The sequence below is a fragment of the Colobus angolensis genome, unplaced genomic scaffold, assembly GCF_000951035.1.
Source record: "Colobus angolensis palliatus isolate OR3802 unplaced genomic scaffold, Cang.pa_1.0 Scaffold23, whole genome shotgun sequence".
Classification (NCBI taxonomy): domain Eukaryota; kingdom Metazoa; phylum Chordata; class Mammalia; order Primates; family Cercopithecidae; genus Colobus; species Colobus angolensis.
The window spans coordinates 1,967,708-1,993,003 of NW_012115488.1; the positions used below are offsets into that span (position 1 = coordinate 1,967,708).

The 25,296-nt window shown below is 36.9% G+C and overlaps 1 protein-coding gene across 4 annotated transcripts in view; it reads left to right on the plus strand.

The window, feature by feature from the left end:
* The window catches only part of VCAN (versican), a 110,514-nt gene that overhangs the window by 52,742 nt on the left and 32,476 nt on the right, over positions 1-25,296 (plus strand). For 2 of the 4 annotated variants that reach the window (XM_011944220.1, XM_011944221.1), the window contains 3 exons: positions 12,178-17,442; positions 20,693-20,806; positions 23,121-23,234. In XM_011944220.1, the coding sequence (XP_011799610.1) occupies positions 12,178-17,442; positions 20,693-20,806; positions 23,121-23,234 (5,493 nt within the window). The remainder of the gene's footprint in view (positions 1-12,177; positions 17,443-20,692; positions 20,807-23,120; positions 23,235-25,296) is intronic. The other 2 variants (XM_011944222.1, XM_011944223.1) reach the window with 1 other exon arrangement.

A 25,296-nucleotide genomic window follows, 5' to 3' on the forward strand; every position in this document is an offset into this window, starting at 1 on the left:
GTTTCAAGGCAGGTGTATACCTTAATAAGGAAAAGTGCATATGTGCCTGGAGAACTAACCTTTTTATGTATCAAGGCACAGTTTTCCAGACTGGAAAGTCCTTGGTGCATGTGTGAACTTGTATAAATCTATTCACAGGAATAGAATATACCTTTATATATACTATATATCCAAGTAAGCAAAAATACCACCCATGCTATTCTAAACCCAGGCATTCAATAATTTTTTGCTGTACTCAGCGAGTCATATAAATCTTTTTTTTTTTTTTTTTTTTTTACTACTATGAAACAAAACATGCTACTCAGGACACACTTATGTTATACTTGCTCAAATGGATCTTAATAGCAACTTACAATGCTGTTGCTAGAGGGCAACTGTAGTTAGCAGTTAAAAAAATCTGAAGGAACTTTTCAGCTCATAAAAGTTTTATGAGCTGAAAAATGCTATGGGGTGTATTTAACAGTGGTTCAGGGGATACTGAAAACTTTACTCCTGTCTATTTCAGAAGTAATTTGCACACCTGCATTTTGAAAAATTATTGAAAGGCTTTCTTTGTGAACATGCATGAAGGCCAGAATTTGAAGGTGTAGGAAGAGTTTCTTCAACTCTAGACTTTTTTTTTTAAAGAGCACTCCTCTAAATCATCTAAAATGTCATAAGGTAGTGGAACAGAACTGCGAATGTTTTTAAAAACTGACAAACAGGTATTTTTAAATCAAAGAATAATTTAGAAATGTATGGATATTAAACACCAACGTTATTATGCAAATGCTCATAGTTATAACCTTAAAATAGGCAGCTTATTCCCTTTTTTAACAAACAAATTCATATATGCTACTTACTATGTGTCAGGCCAGGTTGATGCTGTCTTGTTAGGTGTTCTTTTTCCTACTGGTTTTATGACTTCTATCTTCCTAAATGTATGTGTGCAGATGCAAAGCAATATTAAATTAAATGATAGAAAGATTAAGATGTTGGTAAAATTATTAGTGTAATGCTATTAAAGACTACTTAGATTTTGAGAAATATACAAAAAGCTAAAGACTTACTGTCTAAATATGGTGTTATGGAGAGGATAAATAACAAGGAACATTGGCTCTGAGGACAGGAGACATCTGGGCAGATACCAATATTTACATCATTGATTGCAGAGTCATCACATTTTTTGTTTGTTTGTTTGTTTGGTTTTTTGAGATGGAGTCTTGCTCTGTCACCCAGGCTGGAGTACGGTGGGGTGATCTTGGCTCACTGCAATCTCTGCTTCCTGGGTTCAAGCGATTCTCCTGCCTCAGCCTCCCAAGTAGCTGGGATTACAGGTGACCACCACCATGCCTGGCGAATTTTTGTATTTTTAGTAGAGACAGGGTTTCACCATCTTGGCCTGGCTGGTCTTGAACTCCTGACCTCGTGATCCACCTGCCTCGGCCTCCCAAAGTGTTGGGATTACAGGCGTGAGCCACTGCACCCAGCCAAGTCATCGCTTTTTAAAAGGTAATGTTTATTTAAGATAGTCTCATATAATTTTTTAAAATCACATATTTCCTATTTTTATAGAATTTTATAGAAAGTTTTAATTATAGAAAAATTATTTTCTGATTTTTTATTATAAGATCCAGGTCCTTTCTTCAAACAAAGCTGTGTTGGTTAATGTTTTAGGGGGACATCGGGAGCCTCACTCCCTTGGGACCTCCTCCTCATCTCCTGTGGTGGTTTCTAAAATAACATGTACCTCAGAACACAGCTAGAAAAAGAGTGATATCTAGACAATTCAAAATAAAGCAAAAACAGTGACTCATTCCTGAGAGAATTAAGTTATTAAAAGTAAAAATGTTTCAAAAATTGGTCTGATTATCTCATTATAATGATACACATTTAACATTTACCTTTGAATAGCACTATGCATGGTGCTGAATAAAACACATTAAACAAATATTGTTTCAATCTTATTGATGCCTATATGTCATCAAGATAATATATAATGATATGTCAGAGTCTCACATGTATGTGCAAAACTAAGTCATCATCAGATTCACACTTCAGGTTTAATACTTTCAGACCACTTTTTCTATATATTATCATGTCTAAACCTCAAAGATAATTTGTGAGACAACTAGGGAAAGCAGATAGACAAACGAAGGTACACTGAGTCTGACATTCTTGGCATTGGGTCTAGCAGCCCTGGCCCTCTTTGGAGCATTGTTGCTATAAAGTGATTCTCTCCCCTGATGAGCTCTGAGAAAACAACCATCCCCTGCCCAATTGCTTAGGTACTGCCCTGTCTGTCAGTTCCTGAAAGAGCAAACTCTGGGAAGACTGGTTTCTCATTGGCATTCTAGTGGTTTGTTAAGAGTATATAATATAGATTTGGTTGCTGCTAACATGGGGCACTATGCATGCTATTCAGATACCTGACATAGCAAGGAAAGCGCGTGCTGAAATTGGTAGTATCTTATTCTGCAGTTCTGGGCAGCTTCTTTCCTATAGAATTTTGGAGCACATCTCTGAAAGTGGATCGGTCTGGTGCCTGCACACTTCCATGGTTCCTTTTCCTGAGCTCCAACTGTGGCTTTCTGCCAGAGAAGCACATTTTTCTGCAGAGAATTAGGATGGCTTCCCCCATCTCTCACGGACTGTCCCTTGTCTAGAAAAGAATAGAGTTCCTCTTGTATTAGTCAAATAAAAGGGAAGAGAATGTTTGTCTTCCTTTCCTTTCTGTAGTGTTAAGAAAATAAAATGACCGTAATGATTCTAAATTATCAGTGAGCTTAACACTGTACTATAGACCAAAGAGTACCTTTTAAAAAAGTCCTTTGAGGTGAAATATTTTGTATATATAACAAATAGATGCACATATAAATGCACACATATAGAATCTCAATATTTTAACACTTCTTTGAGTAGTTTTACTAACCCACTAACCTTGAGGAAAAAGTTAAGAAATTGAAAGTGTTTTCTTCAAAGGTTAAATTTTAACAATAAAAGGTGTTACTTTGATAACCAAAAGGAACTTTATCTTCTTCCTAAAATGAAACAATGCCTATTCTGAAAGTGGCACTTGCAGTTACAATTTGCCATTATCAAAGCTACCACTGAGGTAGGGACATTATCTAAAACAAATACCACTTAGCATTTATTGGCAGTTACCTTGACAGAGACCCATGCACCATCTTCTAGCAGAGCACAGTCAATTAAATCACCTTCAGGTAAAGCTATAGCATGTCTAGTCCTTTGACAGATATTAAAGGTGGTCATAAAAGAAACATAAACCATAGGCTGTGCTCCTAAGGCCTTTAAGTGCGTATTGGCCAGTTAACAGTAACACAGTCAAATACAATTGTCATACTAAAACATATAGTTACACAGTAGGTAGTATGGTATGACCGATTGTGAATGATAGGTGAGGTCAGAAAAGGAAGGAATCAATAATGGCAGGAAGTTACAGAATATTTCAAGAGAAGGAGGAGACTTATGCCAGTCTCTGTTGGAGGGATAGATTACAATCCAATTATGAGAGGCCAGTTATTAGCCAATTGCTTCCCAACTTAGGCTCACCAGTGGGGTTAAGGATCCCCAAATATAAACAGCTGTTTTTCTAAATAGAGCTTCTAAACAGCTTCTGAAGGAGGCCATGTCATCCCAGCACTATTTGACATGGCCTGCTTCAAAAGCTGAGTACCTTCATAGGCTTCACGCAGAAACTAGTACAGTTTCTGGAAACCAGAGTTATTCTCCCAGCTTCTTGAGGAAGGAGTGTTCTCACACTTTTCTGAGCTTCAGTGATTCATACATTTTGATATGACAGCATGTTCTGTGGGTTAAGTACATTTACGTTTTCAGAATATATTCCCATGAAGTATCATGGTTCAGAATTACACACTTACAAAGTTAAATGGCATAAAACTACTTTGTAAAAAGTGCTTACACTCTCTAAAAGGTGATTTAAAGGCTTATAACATCTCAATTCAAGTGAATACTGAATCAGTAGGATTATAGAGCAGGTGCTCTAAGTTAGGGAATCTGGAGTCAGTCTCTCCTTTGCTTACGTGCAATGTGGACCCAGGGATTTCTCAGTTTTTCTGTCAGAATTTTTAACATGGTAAAATGGCTATTACTATATGGAATGATATTTCCTAAACTTTGACACATACTCTTTCTCCAAATCACAGGGTTTATGAAACAAAGATACACACATACACACACACACACACACACACACATACAGATAATATACAGATACATTTTTTCTAATTTATTTAACAGTCAAATAATGACAATATACTAACTACAGTAGAACTGGATTTTTTTGAAGTAGATTCTAGTTAATATTCTGAACCAACATGGAGATGTAGTTAGTTTGTTTTGTAGGATACATGGAAGAGGCAGTTAATGTGGTAGAAAGAGCCTTTGGAAAGAGACCTGGGTTCACTGTCAACATTGGTACAGGAGCCACTCTGTATCCACAATTCTGCATCCTCTGATTTGACCAAACATGGATAGAGAATATTTGAAAAAAAAAAACCCACCACAATAACAAAGAACAATACAACAATAAAAAATAACACAAATCAAACCCCAACACACTATAATAACTATACAGCATTTACATTGTGTTAGGTATTATAAGTAATTTAGAGACAATTTAAAGTATATGTATATGAATGTATGTGTAGGATTCCTGCAAATACCGTGTCATTCTATAGAAAGGACTTGAATACCATGGATTTTGGTATCCTTGGGGGTCCTAGAACCAATCCCCCTTGGCTATTGAAAGATAACTCTATTTACAGTCTGTTTGGTCTTGTATAAATTACTTAACCTGCACAGGCCTCAGTGGTTACATAATTAAAAATTTATAATAATACTACAACCTCACCACATTGCTTAAAGAAGGGGATCTCAGAGTGATTGTCACATGCAAGTCGCTGTGACAGGTATTTCACACATTTAATACTCCTTCAGTGACTAGAAAGCACCAAGCACAATGCCTGATACATAGTAATGACTTAGTACAAATTAATCCCCTATGGGCTTTAAAAATTATTTCATTTCCAACTTCTAAGTACAGGAAAATATAGACTGTTTTGTACTAAATAGGTAAAAGCCAAATGATCTTAAAATTCAAGATCATTTATGCCACAAGGAGCCAAGTGTAATTGTACTTTAGTGTCTGCTTGACTGAAATAACTTCTTAAAATATGAACCCGACAGAGGTTGTGTTTTTTGGGTGGTGCCATTTTGGGTGCAAATCAGAAGCAGCTGCAGCCCTTATTTAAAATTTAAATGTAGTATTGGCTGTATAGGACCTAAGAGTAGAATTTATTAGCTTTTTGCTTTTTCTCAGGTGTTAAAGTTGGGCTTATGATTTTGGTAACTACCAATTTAATTTTTTCTCGTAAAAATCATTTTACAAATTCTCGATACATTTCCTCAGGTATTGGGCCTAGCTTCTTGCATATTTATAGAATGGATGGACATTCCCTGCTGTCTTTTTGTTGTTGTCAAGGAAACCCCCAGTTCTCTACACAGGGATTACATTCTTCTTTCTTAATAGCTCTTAGATCGTTTATTTGTGCAATGAATAAAAAATGTATTCACAGGTCCAGACAGTGTTCAGAACTTTTTTGGTGGGTGAGGGGCGTAGCTAAGGGGAGAGACGTGCCTGGTGACAGGAGCAATAGGAATAAAAGAAAAGGAAAAAGAAATGCTTGCTGAGGTTCCATTTTAATGAGGTAAAGCTGAAAAATTTATGCTTTAAAAAAGACATTGCCTGTTTTTGTCAGTTTAGAAACTGTATAACATTACTTTTCATTGAGGCCAGTGTTTCATGTACAAAAATGTTAGTTATTAAGTGGCTTCATTAAGAGAATGGTTCCAAGAATGGGGCCCAGGTTGGTGGGAGTGGGATGAATGAGGGAGTAGTGATATGTTTTAGTAGAAACTGTTTTCTCATTTCTCTTGAAGTATTTTGAATTTTTTACAACCTAATTGAGGTGATATAAAATATGAAAATATTCCTTCATCCTGGGGCATCATGTGGACATCTGAGAACTCATTGATTACATTAAAAATGGTGTTCCTTAGAGAGAGAGTGCCAGTATTTAGCCCTTTTGAGTATGAATCAGGAGGGAGACACACATCCATTGACAAGAAGATGGATATAATTATTTTTTAAGAGTGATTTGATCCTTTGGAGGAAAATAAATTCTGGTGGACCTTCTAAGTAACTGCTAGAATGATTGGGTAATGTATACAGCTTTTGATTCTCCATAAATAATGTAAGTCTTAACAAGGCGATTTTAAACTAGAAAAAAGGAATCTCTGGAGTGAGAGGAAAAGTTTGATTGTATTTCAGTATCTATGTCTATGAAAAGTTGATACACGGTGTCACTGTGTTACACCCAAACTTGCTTATACATATGTATAACCGGTACACAGTAAGTACTGTGACTGGCTTTTAGTGATTTTATCTTTTTTCCTTGTAGTACAGTCTCCCTGGTGTCTCACAAGGGTAGTTCACTAACTTTGGCCATGTGCTTCATATAGTAGGTTTCTGGAGGTTTTGTTTTTTCTAAGATGGGAAAGGGAAAAGGTAATGTATTTTTCTGGAGAGTATATTGGAATATAGTATAATCATCATTTTCACTCTGCTGCACTTTGGGATGGCTGTCTATTGTATTTTTTAAATAAAAAAACAAAATCTTTTTGTTACACATTAAAATAAAATTCATTTTCATAAAGAAATGTGATCCTAATATATCTCTGCTGAGTAGATTGGTATACATTTACATTTAATTAAAAACTCTTAAACTTAAATTGTAAAATTCCCCAAAGAGAACGTGAACTTTAACCAGCTGCCTATGCATCTTAGCAACTGTTTTGTGTCTGGTAACAGTATGACTGGAAGACTTGTGCTCTGTCTACAAAACTTTCTTATGAAGTACTTAAAAATACTTGGTGAATAATTTGAGGTCAGCTAGCAATAAAGCTTTGTGTGAAATGTCATTAAAAAAGCCTGTTAACCATGGTACTGGTATATTCAAGTCAAGCTGTTAAAATACATTCATATAAACATAGAAAAGATTATGCATACACTCTGTAGAGTTCTGTGGTTTGACTCTTGAAATCCAAATAAAAGTTATATTGCTTTTTGAGTAAAATTCTAGAATAGTGCAGTGTTTTATAAGACTAAGAGCTTCATCTAAGAGCTTGGAATGTCAATTACACCATTGGGTTGCTCTATTCCTGCGAAGTAGAGCAGATCACCATTTTGGAATGAGATACCTCCTCTCACAATAGCACAGGTGTATCCTCCACCCCCTTACTCTACACCACAAAGAAACGTTTCTGGTTTACAATAATCTCTGTTGAGATTCTCTAATAACGTGTGTGGTGGGTGGAGGTGGTGACAGGAAATGGGGATGAAGAGGTAATTTCAGAGGAAGAATAAACTAAGGGGGCAAGTAGGATTTGGTAAGATGCAAGGGGTTAGTGACAGACATTTGGGTGTCAGGGCAGCGAAAAATTTATCTGCATATATTAATAGTAGATAGGTTTTATACCCCACCTCTCCCTGCTATGAGATGTTAAAAATATGGGAAGAAATAAACTATACTGACAGAATAAAATTTAGATTGTATGTATAAGAAATGTCAGCAGAAAATTTTAACTTTAAAGCCCTAGGTAATTAACATTTCTCTCTCCTTCAAATTGATATTAAGAAATCCAGCCAGGTGCAGTGGTACACACCTGTAATCCCAGCACTTTGGGAGGCTGAGGCAGGAGGATTGCTCAAACTCAAGAGTTTGAGGCTGCCTGTAATGGTACCCCTGTACTCCAGCCTGGGCGACAGATCAACACCCTGTCTAAAAGAAAAATTCAATAAAACCATTTGCAAGTTTTCACGACTTATTTAAGGAATAATAATAGTTGCTTAATTGTGAGACTATTACTTTCAGAAAAAGGAAAAAAAAATAATTTCAACTCCCATTTTGCATATTTTTTGAAATTACAGAATTCCCGTTTCGTAGACAGTTTTTTTTTCTGGGGATCTAATATACGGCATTAAGACTGTAGTTAATAAAATTGTATTGTATGAGGGATTTTGTTAAGTAAGTAAATTTCAGTTGCTCTTCTCACAAAAAGATGGTATATATGTTAATCTGCTTCCTTTTACCATCTCTATATATCCCATAACATCATATTGTAAACCTCAAATACACAATAGAGTTTATTTTAGAAAAAGAAAATTTCTATCATACTTATTAAATGAGCATATTATTTTATTTTTATGTAGATTTTCTTCTCAATTACTTAATTTATTTTGATGTGCTGCCAGCTTCCTGATGAGAAACGTAAGATGAAACTACATAATACATTTCTGTTTTCTATCATTTCGAAGGCAAATCAGATCAAATAGTTGCGAGGTGGGTGGAGAAAGGAATCCTAATCTAAATTCAATGATTGGTACATTTGCAATAAGTACATTCAGAACGTTTCCCATTAAAATAGGGGAAAAGAGTGTAGTAAGGCCAGTTCTCTAACTTACTGGCGGGAACGTTTGTTTCAGAGAGAGAGAGAGAGGACGGGGTAAGGAGAGACTTGGAAAGTACACTTGGGTCTCTCTGAAGTTGACAAGAGAGTGTTTACCCTAGGGTCTCATATATAACAGGCACTTAGTAGGTTTTGAGAAATCAATTCGCGCCTGAAGAGATATACATTCAGGGCATGCATGGTTGTGGTTGTAGTGAATTTCATTTTGTATGCAAAAACTAATATGAAGCAATGCTGTGTTTGTGTAATGTATGCAAAGGTTCTGTCTCTGATATGCTTGTACTGCTGTGATTGAAACATTATCATATTTATTTAGGTTGGAAAATGGAATTTACTACATCAGACAGTTGGGTTTTTGGTGCGAAATTCTGGTATGATAGTCTAAAATGGCAAGGAAGTCCTTATAGATCTATGAGCAATTGGAAGTGTTAGAGTTCTTGCTCTGAGTAGAATATGAACTAAAAGAATACTATACTTTGTTAATTGGAGCTAAAATCAGAAACTATAAAGTGAATGCCGTAGTCTTTAGTAGAATTAAGTATTCTTAATATGAGTTGATAGTTAGTTAAATTATTGTATAGTTCTGATTTACAATTAGAGTTCTTCTTTATTTTCTTTCCTGGAAAAACAAAACAAACAAACAAACAAAACATTTCAGTGAGCATGATGACCGTCCATCAGTTTCTTACCATACTGACATGTGACATTTGGCAAACTTTTGTGTCTTCTCTCTCTGCTTTTCTCCACCCCACTTTTTTTTTAGAGCCACGAACATACTTGACAGAACTTTCATCTGTAATTACTCAGTAAGAAGATCATGAGATACATTTATATCAGTCTTATTTTTTTAAAGTAAAGAATTTACTTAGAAACCCAAGTAAATCTATAATAGGAATGAGGGTTTTTACCCTATTCTTGGCCTAGGAGTTTGTAAATATACAATATTGATCAGATATTTCCTTATTTATCCTTGTGTTTGGCTGGAGAAACCTGGCTGAATGGCTCGTTTTAACTTCATTATTTACAAAAGGGTACAAAATATGATAGAGGTTCTTTACATGCTTGACACTGACCCATATTTCTTACTTAAAATCTTTTTTCTGTATTTAAATGAAAGTTATGGTGTCACCAAACAGGGTAAGTAAGAATTTAGTGTATCTGTGTGTAATATTTCTTAATCATGAATTCTAGTTTTATTTAAGTCTAATGAAGCAAAATAAAAGGGTTGCTTGCATGTGAAATGATAGTATGAGCAGTTTAAGATATGCACATTTTTAAACTCCAGTTAAATCCCATGAAATTGTACTGAATAGTTTAACTGAGTCCGGCTTAATTCAACTATATTCAAATAGTTTTAGCAATGAGAGACTCCTGGCTTAGATAAGAATTATTGATGTGAATATTTCAAGAGATTCTTTAGTACAGAAGGCATTTTAAATGCTGCCTCTCATATAGTTTAAACATTTTCTTCGCATTCTTTTTTCATAGCATAAAGTTTACCTTCAATGCAGACTGTATTAAGAGGGTGTTATCATCTCAGTATTTTATGGTGTCCTATTTTAAAACATATACACCATGGATACTATATATAAGACCAGGGTAACAACTTTAGTGACCTAATGTTGAAGAAACCTAGTCTTTTCAATTATATATATTTTTAAATGACAAAGCATGTAATCATTTCCCTGCGCTTGGCAATTACTAATAATTGCAACATCTGTGTCAGAAGTAATCTGTATTCATTTTATGTTTTTATAATATACTAGAGTTATATATTTATCTCACTTCTCTTTGTGGCAGAAATATTTTCTTATTCATTTGAATATCCATGTGCTGTAGCTTGTGTAGTTAAAAAGCTGAATGTATAGAATGGAATGGAATAGAGAGATAAGAAATGAACTGTAGTGTGTAAAAGTTCAATAGGTAGGGTGTTTAGTTAGGGTAGGAATAACCCAGTCCTACACAGAAGTATTTTAGTGAAATAATTTAGTGAAGATGTGGTGGGATACAAAAGAGAGTTTTCTTTCTTGTTTCTATTAGAATAAAAGGGATAAATGTATATGTCTTCTGATTACATAAAAGTCTTTTTGTCTGGGTTTTTTAATTTAAAAAAAATTCAAGGAACTTCTGTGGAATTTGTCTTAGTAGTTCCTACACTTCTATATTTGTCTTGATTCATAAAATAGATTAGCATATAAGCAACACTGATTCCTCTTCAGTAGGGTTTTTTCTTCTCTGATGGAAGAGCAAATGCTAGATATTGTTGCTCCTATACATAGAATGAAATAGCTTCTTGCAACAGGAGCAATTCAGGAGAAAACAGTTGTTTTCTCCCCTTTAGATGATAGAGTGGGAAGCAGGGTTGGCTCCGTCGTAATGGTTTCTCCTCAACACTTCTCGGGTTCAGCCTATGCATGTGTGTTATGGATTGGGGATAGTTTGAAAACGAGTTTTGCAGTATTGTTCCTGTGGGCAAGGTGGTGAGTAGTGTGGAATTCTTTGTCTTCTTTATGGATCAGTACATCACAGGCACATTTTCATACTGCCTTGTCACTAAAAGTAAGGCAGCTGCAGTGACAGGACCCTGTCCTGGGACAGTTGAATGCCTCGATCATGAGGCCGCAGAATTTCCTCTTTCCTAGTGCCCAGGACAAGGAGCTTTGCTGATGTATTTCTCATAGCAGAAAAGGCCATTGAGCTTAGTGGTTGGTACCATATGGCAATTTACAATCTAGGAAATATTCTGATGACATGTGCTTTTCGAAGAATACTAGGTGGAATATTTAGATAGGAGTCCTGAACTTTCTTCAGAGAAGATGTTTAAAAAAAGAACCAAAATTGACCTAATCTGGGTCATATCCCATGAAGGATAAAGGTCTACAGGTGTGGAAGGCTCTTTCTGGTCCTTTCAGTGAGCTATTTCCAACAGAGCCCTCCTATTCAGAGCTTCCCACTCTTGTGCATGGGATGTGGTTAAGCTCTTGTCTCAGTGCCACAGTGGGTAGAGGATGCCATTGCAATATGAAAGGGCTATAAATAATGCTCTCTTGTTTTTCTATAAAACAATCTGCTCTAGAACAGATTATAAAGGGGCCAGAAGGAATCTCTTCTCATTTTCTTATTGAATAGAGAGTGTATAAATATTCCCTTACATAAAGGACAATTACTTTTTCTATATAGATCATATATAGAAATAGATCTATAGAAAAAGTAATTAATTCTATATGATATGGCCTTGATTTTTAATTTTTAAATTGTTTTTATATGAAATAGTCTTAATTTTATTCTTTTTGCAGTTCACACAAAGATGAATTCCTGCACTTCAAGATTGCATTGTATATGTGATTCCTTGCTTCATTTTAAGGACTATGTCATTTTCTTAAATGCGTTGATGAGTCTTTATAACCTGTTTTAATAATGTTAAATTGAATTCATTTTTCTTATTGTTAATACAAAAACAGCAAATTTGAAGACTGAGAACCATATAAGAGGGTGATTGCACTTAATTATGAAAAGATTTGAATCCTTCTTTGTGTATGTGAGTGTGACCAGCCTTGCTATCAATTTCTTCTGTCATATACTGCCAAATTTTCTATTTAAGTATTGTGAAAACTCTGTTTTTTTCAGGTCGAATGAGTGATTTGAGTGTAATTGGTCATCCAATAGATTCAGAATCTAAAGAAGATGAGCCTTGTAGTGAAGAAACAGATCCAGTGCATGATCTAATGGCTGAAATTTTACCTGAATTCCCTGACATAATTGAAATAGACCTATACCACAGTGAAGAAAATGAAGAAGAAGAAGAAGAGTGTGCAAATGCTACTGATGTGACAACCACCCCATCTGTGCAGTACATAAATGGGAAGCATCTAGTTACCACTGTGCCCAAGGACCCAGAAGCTGCAGAAGCTAGGCGTGGCCAGTTTGAAAGTGTTGCACCTTCTCAAAATTTCTCAGACAGCTCTGAAAGTGATACTCGTCCATTTGTAATAGCCGAAACGGAATTGTCTACTGCTCTGCAACCTAATGGATCTACAGAAACAACTGAATCTCTTGAAATTACATGGAAGCCTGAGACTTACCCTGAAACATCAGAACATTTTTCAGGTGGTGAGCCTGATGTTTTCCCCACAGTCCCATTCCATGAGGAATTTGAAAGTGGAACAGCCATAAAGGGAGTAGAATCAGTCACAGAGAGAGATACTGAAGTTGGTCATCAGGCACATGAACATATTGAACCTATATCTCTGTTTCCTGAAGAGTCTTCAGGAGAGATTGCCATTGACCAAGAATCTCAGAAAATAGCCTTTGCAAGGCCTACAGAAGTAACATTTGGCGAAGAGGTAGAAAAAAGTACTTCTGTCACATACACTCCTACTGTAGTTCCAAGTTCTGTATCAGCATATGTTTCAGAGGAAGAAGCAGTTACCCTAATAGGAAATCCTTGGCCAGATGATCTGTTGTCTACCAAAGAAAGCTGGGTAGAAGCAACTCCTAGACAAGTTGTAGAGCTCTCAGGGAGTTCTTCAATTCCAATTACAGAAGGCTCTGGAGAAGCAGAAGAAGATGAATATACAATGTTCACCATGGTAACTGATTTATCACAGAGAAATACTACTGATACACTCATTACTTTAGACACTAGCAGCATAATCACAGAAAGCTTTTTTGAGGTTCCTGCAACCACCATTTATTCAGTTTCTGAACAACCTTCTGCAAAAGTGGTGCCTACCAAGTTTGTAAGTGAAACAGACACTTCTGAGTGGATTTCTAGTACCTCTGTTGAGGAAGAGAAAAGGAAGGAGGAGGAGGGAACTACAGGTACGGCATCCACAGTTGAGGTATATTCACCTACACAGAGATCGGATCAATTAATTTTACCCTCTGAATTAGAAAGTTCAAATGTAGTTGCATCTAGTGATTCAAGTACCAGGAAAAGTTTTATGTCCTTGACAACACCAACACAGTCTGAAAGGGAAATGACAGATTCTACTCTTGTCTTTACAGAAACAGATACATTAGAAAATTTGGAGGCACAGGCCACTGAACACAGCAGTATCCATCAACCTGGGGTTCAGGAAGGGCTGACCACTCTCGCAGGTAGTCTTGCCTCTCTCTTTATGGAGCAGGGCTCTGGAGAAGCTGCTGCTGACCCAGAAACCACCACTGTTTCTTCATTTTCATTAAATTTAGAGTATGAAATTCAAGCCAAAAAGGAAGCAGCTGGCACTTTGTCTCCCCATGTGGAAACTACATTCTCCACTGAGCCAACAGGACTGGTTATGAGTACAGTAATGGACAGAGAAGTTGCTGAAAATATAAGCCAAACATCCAGGGAAATATTGATTTCACAGCGATTAGGAGAACCAAATCATGGGGCAGAAATAAGGGGCTTTTCTACAGATTTTCCTTTGGAGGAGGATTTCAGTGGTGACTTTAAAGAATACCCAACAGTGTCTCATCCCACAGCAAAAGAAGAAACAGTAATGATGGAAGGCTCTGGAGATGCAGCATTTAGGGATACCCAGACTTCACCATCTACAGTACCTACTTCAGTTCACATCAGTCACATATCTGACTCAGAAGGACCCAGTAGCACCATGGTCAGCACTTCAGCCTTCCCCTGGGAAGAGTTTACATCCTCAGCTGAGGGCTCAGGTGAGCAACTGGTCACAGTCAGCAGCTCTGTTGATCTAGTGCTTCCCAGTGCTATGGGAAAGTTTTCTGGTACAGCTTCCTCCATTATTGACGAAGGATTGGGAGAAGTGGATACTGTCAATGAAATTGATAGAAGATCCACCATTTTACCAACAGCAGAAGTGGAAGGTACGAAAGCTCCAGTAGAAAAGGAGGAAGTAAAGGTCAGTGGCACAATTTCAACAAACTTTCCCCAAACTATGGAGCCAGCCAAATTATGGTCTAGGCAAGAAGTCAACCCTGAAAGACAAGAAATTGAAAGTGAAACAACATCAGAGGAACAAATTCAAGAAGAAAAGTCTTTCGAATCCCCCCAAAACTCTCCTGCAACAGAACAAACAATCTTTGATTCACAGACATTTACTGAAACTGAGCTCAAAACCACAGGTTATTCTGTACCAACAACAAAGAAAACTTACAGCGATGATAAAGAAATGGAGGAGGAAGGCGCTTCTTTAGCTAACATGTCTACTCCAGAACCAGTTGCAAATGGCATGGAATCTTATACAACTCTCCCTGAAGCTACTGAAAAGTCACATTTTTTCTTAGCTACTGCCTTAGTGACTGAATCTATACCAGCTGAACATGTAGTCACAGATTCACCAATCAAAGAGGAAGAAAGTACAAAACGTTTTCCCAAAGGCATGAGACCAACAATTCAAGAGTCAGATACTGAACTCTTATTCTCTGGACTGGGATCAGGAGAAGAAGTTTTACCTACTCTACCAACAAAGTCAGTGAATTTTACTGAAGTGGAACAGATCAGCAACACATTCTATCCCCACAGTTCTCAAGTGGAAAGTACCTCAAGTGACAAAACTGAAGACTCTAACAGAATGGAAAATGTAGCAAAAGAAGTTGGAACACTCGTGTCTCAAACAGACATCTTTGAAGGTAATGAGTCAGTAACCAGCACAACCTTAATAGAAATTTTAAGTGACACTGGAGCAGAAGGACCCACGGTGGCACCTCTCCCTTTCTCCATGAACATCGGACATCCGCAAAATCAGACGCTCAGATGGGCAGAAGAAATCCAGACTAGTGGACCGCAAACCATAACTGAACAAGACTCTAACAAGAATTCTTCAACAGCAGAAATTAACGAAACAACAACCTTGTCCACTGATTTTCTGGCTAGAGCTTACGGGTTTGAAATGGCCAAAGAATTTGTTACATCAGCACCAAAACCATCTGATATGTTTTATGAACCTTCTGGAGAAGGATCTGGAGAAGTGGATATTGTTGATTCATTTCGCACTTCTGCAACTACTCAGGCAACCAGACAAGAAAGCAGCACCACGCGTTTTTCTGATGGGTCCCTGGAAAAACATCCTGAGGTGCCAAGCACTAAAGCTGTTACTGCTGATGGATTCCCAACAGTTTCAGCGATGCTGCCTCTTCATTCAGAGCAGAACAAAAGCTCCCCTGATCCAACTAGCACACTGTCAAATACAGTGTCATATGAGAGGTCCACAGACGGTAGTTTCCAACACCATTTCAGGGAATTCGAGGATTCCACCTTAAAACCTAACAGAAAAAAACCCACCGAAAATATTATTATAGACCTGGACAAAGAGGACAAGGATTTAATATTGACAATTACAGAGAGTACCATCCTTGAAATTCTACCTGAGCTGACATCAGATAAAAATACTATCATAGATATTGATCATACTAAACCTGTATATGAAGATATTCTTGGAATGCAAACAGATATAGATCCAGAGGTACCATCAGAACCACATGACAGTAATGATGAAAATAATGATGACAGCACTCAAGTTCAAGAGACCTATGAGGCAGCTGTCAACCTTTCTTTAACGGAGGAAACATTTGAAGGCTCTGGTGATGTTCTTCTGGCTAGTTACACTCAGGCAGCACATGATGAATCAAGGACTTATGAAGATAGAAGCCAACTAGATCACATGGACTTTAACTTCACAACTGGGATCCCTGCTCCTAGCACAGAAACAGAACTAGACATTTTACTTCCCACGGCAACATCTCTGCCAGTTCCTCATAAGTCTGCCACAGTTATTCCAGAGACTGAAGAAATAAAAGCTGAAGCAAAAGCCCTGGATGACATGTTTGAATCAAGCACTTTGTCTGATGGTCAAGCTATTGCAGACCAAAGTGAAATAATACCAACATTGGGCCAATTTGAAAGGACCCAGGAGGAGTATGAAGACAAAAAACATGCGAGTCCTTCTTTTCAGCCAGAATTCTCTTCAGGAGTCGAGGAGGCATTAGTAGATCATACTCCCTATCTAAGTATTGCTACTACCCACCTTGTGGATGAGAGTTCAACAGAGGTGCCTCATGTGATGGAAGGATCCAATGCCCCATATTACACGGATACAACATTAGCAGTTTTAACATTTGCAAAGTTGTCTTCTCAGACACCGTCATCTCTACTCACTATCTACTCAGGCAGTGAAGCCTCTGGACACACAGAGATCCCCCAGCCCAGTGCTCTGCCAGGAATAGATGTCGGCTCATCTGTAATGTCTCCAGAGGATTCTTTTAAGGAAATTCATGTAAATATTGAAGCAACTTTCAAACCATCAAGTGAGGAATACCTTCACATAACTGAGCCTCCCTCTTTATCTCCTGACGCAAAATTAGAACCTTCAGAAGAGGATGGTAAGCCTGAGTTATTAGAAGAAACGGAAGCTTCTCCCACAGAACTTACTGCTGTGGAAGGAACTGAGATTCTCCAAGATTCCCAAAACAAAACTGATGGTCAAGTTTCTGGAGAAGCAATCAAGATGTTTCCCACCATTAAAACACCCGAAGCTGGAACTGTTACTACAACTGCCAATGAAATTAAATTAGAAGGTGCTACACAGTGGCCACACTCTACTTCTGCTTCTGCCACTTATGGGGTCGAGGCAGGTGTGGTGCCTTGGCTGAGTCCACAGACTTCTGAGAGGCCCACGCTTTCTTCTTCTCCAGAAATAAATCCTGAAACTCAAGCAGCTTTAATCAGAGGGCAGGATTCCACAGTAGCAGCATCAGAACAGCAAGTGGCAGCGAGAATTCTTGATTCCAATAATCAGGCAACTGTAAGCCCGGTGGAATTTAATACCGAGGTTGCAACACCACCATTTTCCCTTCTGGAAACTTCTAATGAAACAGATTTCCTGGTTGGCATTAATGAAGAGTCAGTGGAAGGCACGGCAATCTATTTACCAGGTAAGATCACAACATTGATAAATCTGTTTCCAAACCTGGAAACAGTCCCTTGGTGCTAATATTTATATGTATATAATTTTTATTGTGGAGTTAAATCAATGGAGAGTTCAGCAGGCCAGGCCACAGTATTGAGTTCATAATGAGATGAAATGACAGTACGTATAGATTAGTTTTGGACATTAAGGTAGACTTTGTATTTTACTGGCTTTTAGAAATAATATACAATTACAACATGGAAAAGATGAAATTATTAATGTTATAAAAATTCAATTTGTTTTTACTCACAACTAGAGCATTGCTTTGTCATATGTCTCATAGTTATACATCTTAGGTTTAAAAGTAGATAAAAAGTCCTATTTTTAAAACCCCCCCCCCATTGATGGATGCTATTGGTGCGGTATCAAAATCTGTCAGGCCTTTAACATTTGAGAGTAGTAAATAGCTCTAATAACTATTTCAGAGTTTGTGCAGTATCAATATCAGCTCATACTTGTATGCAATGTCCTTGTTTAAGACAGTTTACATAATACATCAAACGCAGTGCCTACCAGTAGTGAGTAGTTATTTATTATATAAACATATTGACTATTGAGAGAAGTTTTCTGTTTATTTACTGAATGTATGGAAAGCATGAATTTGATACTGATTCATATAAACCGTCTCTTCTGATTGTCACAAAAAGGCGATATAAGCCATATGTGAAAGGGTAAGAGGTGAAGATTCAGAGAGGTTCAGTAACTTGCCCAAGGTGGCACAGCCACCTTGTGGTAAAAGTAGGATTTGAACCCAGCTTAGCTCTACTCTAAAGTCTATAGTCCTTTCATTGCTCTTTGCTGGTTTCAGTATAGTATAAAAATAAACAATTGATATTAAATAATATATGAACCAGGAATCTTGGAATATTTACTTTGTAGAATTTATTTTCGTCTGAATCTAGCCTGAGAATGTTAAGAAATCAGTTCTAATGGTGTTTTCCCAGAATGTTAATTATTTAAATTAACAATGTCAGTGGAATCCACAAATAGACATCACCAGCTAGCTGCTACCTGGAAAAAGAGAAAAAAAAATCCATACTTTAATGTCTGTCTTGGTTGAAAAATATATGTTTTATTTTAATTAATAAGTTTTATGCCATGACTATCATTAAAATTATTCTTCTGATCATATCAATGTTACCTTTGGTGCCACCAATGCTTTATTTTGATGTGCTTCAGAAAGAGTAAAATAGTCAGAAAGTACAATGTTTAATAAATGGCTTGAAATATTTTGAGGAAAATTGATCAAAGATAGTTGACATTGGGTTTTTGTTATCACTGTGTTTAATATGTAAATCATAATCTAGTAATTTGGCTAATATTTATCGTTTTTTAATTTAGGTCAATATCCTTCAGTTAAAAATATGCTATAAAAATAACTGGTAATAACTAGGTACATATAGAGTTACGTTTGACGAATGAGAAATATGTACCAATTATCCAGTTTGCAATATTTACCAAGAATTATAGTTTGCGTCTTCATTGCAAAACAAATGGTCTCTTTAGCTTCATTCAGTAAACAGCAGCTCATATGGGATTACCTGGTCTATCTGTTGCAGATTCAGCTTTCAGAGGTTGATATGAACTGTTTAGGGGAGAATAACATTCATAAAAACAGAAGTTTCCTTTTAATTGGAACGACTTCCAATTCACAGAAAGACTCATTCAGTCCTTGTCTCATAGTCTCAGCATGGTGTCTAGTGTCAGTGGTGGGAATAGTAATAGTACTTCTTCACATTTGTGTGGCACATCACAGTCTGATAAACCACTTTCACATAGTGTCATTTGGATTCAGCACAAAGGGCAGCATGTGGCTATGGCATGTGTTAACTGCAGCCTTGTCGTCCTGGCAGCGTACTTGTACTTTCAGATCCAGAAAGCTAAAAGTGTTAGGGAGATTTCAAACAGTTTCCTGTAGTTTTGGAACTACAGGAAAAAGTGTCTTAGAAAATTCAGGGGAGTTTGTGGAGAAGCTGACGTACTCATCTGAATTAACCTAATTTTAATGTGAATCCCAAACATGGAAATGAGTACCTATCCAGGTTTATATTCATCCAGAATTTACTTAACAGTCAGAATTTGAGTTTGACTTTCTGGTGTGGGGAAGCCTCAATTATCTTTTAAGCAGTACCTTGTTTATCCTAATATTCTTTAAGCTAATGTTTCATAAGAAGTTAGACATCTTTCTTCTTTTATGTGTAATTATATCAGGGTTTCAGGACTTAAGATTCTTGAAAATATGGGTGTATTCCATAGATAATCTAGTTTATTTCAATTATTTTGTAAAACTTTCAACTCTCATCTGGATCTTTGAACATTTGGAAATGTAAGCAATTCTGAAACAATATACAAAGAATAAGTATAAACTCAATGAAAATACACTTACCTAAGCAATATTGCAGTGTAAAATATATGCTTCAAGTGGTATAAAAGTATTTGCACTTAGAAAATATATTTAAACTGTTTGTCCTCATAAATTTATGTCTTCAACCTTCATATTTATCTCCCAGGAGTGTCAGTTTTATTTGTATTTTAATAAGAAAATTATAATAAAAACTTGGTGTTTCATTTTAGGTGAGGTTTTTGCATTTGGGTTTGTTTTTCTACAGTAGAGTTTAATCCATGTGTTGCTTTTCTTCAAGTATAGTTTAAAGGAGTACATTTGGAACGTGTTTTTGGAAAAAGCATATTAATGTAGCAGAAGAGACTTCAGTGCACACTTTCGAAGAAAAACAGTTTCTGAGCATAAGTGGTAAAAGGCAATAATAATTCAAATGATGATAACAAGCCAACCTGCTAAAAAGAATGCATGTTCTGTGTATCCAGCCATTTCACATGAACTAACCCCATTTAAAAGAATACATTTTCCATTCACTGTGCACATATGTGTAATCATTTTTGACTAAAATCAATTGCCATTATCATGCCAACTAAATCTGCAGTAGAATGTATTAGTTGCCAGATGCAATACAAAAAATATTTAAGAGTAATCATGAGTGAATCCCAGAAATGAATAGATGCAATTTGTAACAATTAGTTATAATGCCAAGAAACACTCCAGAGAGTAAAGTTAATGTTAATTTTTATACGTAGTAACTCTAAATTGTTATGGTAAAGCCTATAATATGGTAGCAATATGGGGCGTTTTATGCTAAAATACACTGAAACATTAGAGATGGGCCTAATTGCTTTTCTTACTTTCCTGAATATGGTAGGACCTGATCGCTGCAAAATGAACCCGTGCCTTAACGGAGGCACCTGTTATCCTACTGAAACTTCCTATGTATGCACCTGTGTGCCAGGATACAGTGGAGACCAGTGTGAACTTGGTAAGATGGTACTTGACTGAAAGGGTGCAGTTCTTTCACAGAAGATATATTGGGGGAGAATTTATGTTGTCAAATCAATCAGAGATTTCAGAGAAACCCATGTGTAGATTAATTATATGTTAAATTAAGTTAAAATCTGAGGGTAATTAACTAGGGGCTGGAAAATGGGTACGGATGTTCAGTGAATTCTATTAACATACCCAAGACTCAGTGAGGCCTGCTGAGTCTTTCTGTGTTTTTTACAGGTAGAATTTACAAATATAAAGATGCATAAATATTAACAAAAATGTACATCTATCCCCCAAATCTGCATATAAATAAAAATCAATTTCAGCATAAAAATCTTTTTAGAAAGCTAGACTTAAAAATTAGGAAAATAATAAAAATCAGAGAGCTTAGTCCTTAGTTTTCGGATAACTTTTTCTTGTCGTCTGGAATGGGAAAGACCCTTCCCTGACTCCCAGGAACCAGCCCAACGTGCCTCTACCTCAGGGAGCTGTGCAATTGCTGTTTCCTGCCTCTCTTTTGGTTCCAAGGAATATAATTGACCCTTACATATTTTTATTTAGGCATCCTTCTCTTTAAAGAAAAAAAAAGGCACCAGTGTTGATTTGGCTACATATAGAGCTCACTTCTGAGAAAAGAATGATGAAATATGTTGTCCAGATGTTCCTTTTATAGATATCATGAAGGTTTGCTTGATTTGCTTACAATGGTTGAGTAAAGAAAGTTCACCAATAACACTTTAAATTATACATAAATATTGGGATACAATCCCAACATTCATATTAAAAGAGTACTTTAAAAAAAAAAAGTCGCCAAGGCCAGGGCGGTGGTTCAAGCCCATAACCCCAGCAGTTTGGGAGGGCGGGGTGGGCGAATCGCTTGATCCTAGAAGTTCGAGACCAGCCTGAGCAACATGGCAGAACACCACCTCTGAAAAAAAAACAAAAAACAAAACTTAACTGTGCCTGTAGTCCCAGCTACTTGGGAGGCTGAGGTGGAAAGACAGATTGAGCCCAGAAGGTCGAGGCTGCAGCGAGCCGTGTTCATGCTACTGCACTCCAGGCTGGGTGACAAAGTGTCTGGCACTCAGCAAGCACCATAAACATGTTTGGTATTATTACTATATAATAGCATCATTACTAAGACCATTTCTTTGGTAAGAATACATTATATGACTGAGAAATTTAACTTTGTTTATTCATTTTAAAATACTCTTAAACATTAAATTTTTAGTGTTATTGCAAAATGCTATGGAAATAAAGTCACTAATTTCATCAGGGGAGATCATATGTAGAAAGATTAGAATCTGTGTAGAAAGATTTTATTTGACATAGATTTTAAAGTTGGGAAGATTTGACAGCTGGTGGAGGGAGATATGGACACAACAAACAAAAGCACAGAGGCCAAAAACTACAGAAGGCATTCGAATGACGGCCTGGATCCAGGTATGCCTACTTAGGGGTTTGGGAGAGAGAGACATATTGGGAGACAGTACCAGAAAGCAGGTTGGGTCTAGAAAGCCCTGACGGTCTAAGAAGGTCCTGAGTTCAGGATACCGAATAGTGTTACTTCACACTCTAGTCAAGTGATTCTGAGACCTTAGCATGCATCAGAGGGCTGGTAAAACAGATTGTTGTCTCCACCTCAAAGTACATGATTCAGTAGATTTGGGGTAGAATTGGAAATGTGGATTTTTAACATTCTTAGGTGATGCTGATGCTGTGGTCCAGGGAGCTCACCTTGAAGACTGCTGCCCTGGGCAATTGGGATCCATGGAATGTTTGGAAGTAAAAGAATAAAATTATCATGACTGTGTTTAAAAAAGATGACATTTAGCAGAGTGGTGGATATATTGGAGAGGAGAGAGCCCAGGGATGGTGAGGCCAGTTAGATACTTTGAGTATTCCATGTGCGAGGTAATCAGAAAATGAGCCATGATTGGAGGTGGGAAGGCTGGGGGTGTTGATTCTTCATCAGTTTTGGGGCTTATCTGATTCATTTATTAGCAGTGGAGACAATGAGCCTACTCTGAATACCTTCAACATTTTCTTAGGGTCGCTAAATTTAGGAAATAAAAATTCAGGATGGCCACTCATATTTGAGTTTCAAGTAAAAAAGGAATAACTTGATAGTATAGGTTTGCCTTAAATATAGCATGGACATACTTATGCTAAAAAATTGTACTTTTTTAAAATCTGAAATTCAAATTTAACTGGCTGTCTTGTATGTTGTCTTGCAACCTCACACTAAATGGAATTCTTTGATACTTTTTGAAAGTATTTTGTGAGCTTTTACTATTTTGTTTCAGATTTTGATGAATGTCACTCTAATCCCTGTCGGAATGGAGCCACTTGTGTTGATGGTTTTAACACATTCAGGTGCCTCTGCCTTCCAAGTTATGTTGGTGCACTTTGTGAACAAGGTAAGAGTTTTTGCAACATTTGTGTGATGAACATTATTGATGTGTTTTAGCAATTTTGGCCTCAGTGCATATTCTTTCCTGCAGTGGAAATTCACATTTCCTTAGGTTTCCTTATTCATGGATAGCTCAAAACGTCTGAGTCATAGTGTTGACTTGATTATGGTTGTTTAGCTGATAGACTGGAATTGCAGGCAGGCACACTGAGCTGAATTTAAAGACATCCAGCCAATAGAAGAAATATTGTCATATGTATTTTTCTTGGGGACAAGCTAAGCACTGACCTTACTATGGCTCATGTACGAAGGAGTACTGAATTCAATGCTAGCTGTTTTTATTTTCTCCTTCTAAGCACTTGAGACTCAATGGATTTATTTTTCATAGTCAATCATATCTGGAGAATGAGTTGATATAGTTGTTAGAATACATTTGCCTTGGCACATGCTAAGTAGAAGATATTGTGAATCTGCTCACCAGGAAATTTTCCTACTAAAGAAAGGTTGACTTTTTCTGAATGAAAGAAAGCCCTATGTTCACGATGGCTTGAATCTCATGATCCCTGTAATTTGCATTTTATGGCCAACCTGAGAGTATATTTTGGGTGGTTAATGGGAGCATTTCTTGGTCCATCAATAAGAAACAGATTGCGTGCTAAGCACACTCAGCTTTGGAATGTCGATTTCCTCTACTTAAACTCGTACAGTGGTTTGGCTTTGATAAAAGTGTTCATTGCCAAACTTCCATTCCACTAGACAAACTGAAAATGCATTAGACACTCAGGCACATTGGTCTGGTCCCACATTCTGCTTCATGGTGTTAATCTGGACGTCACTGCAATGAATGCAAATCCAAAAGGAGCATGTATTGAATTGCCATTCCAAGTGGATGGATGATGGCTACATTTTTAGGTGTTGGTTTTTTCTTTTTTATTGCATAGGGCAAATCTGTTTGTTTTAGGTTTTGAATATAAAGATAGACCAAGCAAGATCCTCTTCTTAAAGTAAAAACGTTAGAAAGATGCCATTTGTTGAAGAAAACAAAAGCCTGAGACACTTGAGACATTGCAATATGTTAAACATGATTCTGGCTTCTGTTAGTTCCAAGTACAAAAAGCAATTCAAAAAATCATTTGTTCAACATGGCACCTACTGCCTTCCAGGCACCGTTCTGGGCGTTGGAGATAGAAATACGAACAAAACAAAGTCCCTGATCCTGGTGACTTAGCATAACTCTTGGCAGAGAATAAAATTTAATACTTTACAGACTATCAAATGCATCCTGGAACATTTCATTTGGTTGGCGTGGCATTTCTATGCATTAAATGGGCTAGAAATTAAGGCTTTAGATGTGCTTAATGTCATACAGCTAGTAAATCATACAGTGGGAAAAGTGAACCTAAATGGCTTAACTCTACAGCCCAAGTTTCTCTGAATATCTTCACACTTCTACAGTAACTCTCAAAGATAAACCCTTTATTTATATGTTTATCTGATGGATTGAGTAGTAACAGATTTTTGGAAGGGACTTTGGTGCTGTTGACCTTTTTTCTTTCTTTTCAAAAGAATATTGAAAGTAAAAAGTGTTAATTAATTTTGTTTCTGGTGCCACCTAACTTTCAGGTACTTTCTATTTTATTTTCAAGCAAGTTTGATTTTCATGCACATTCTTTGCTGAGAAACTTCGATCCCAGTCTGTTTACGCAGTGCAGCTGTGCTCCTGTGATTTATTGCCAGGATACTGAAAGATTTTTTTCTCCTCTTTTCAGGTTGCCTAAGAACAAATGTTTTCTTCATTAACAGCAACTTTGTTGTCTAAACAATTTTCTATCCAAAGTTCAGTGATGACTGTGTTGGTGTTCCTTCAGCTGACGTTTTCTGTTCTCTGCACTAGTAACTTCCCAAGTCACAGTTACTCTGAAATAGGGGACACATTTTGGTGCAATAATTACAGATACACAATCTAGAAAGGGCTATTGGAACAGCAGAGAGGCAGTTCTGGCTGCACAAACTGCCCTAGCCAAAGGCAGTGATACAGCTTGCCTAGTGAGAAGTATAGAGGATGGGCA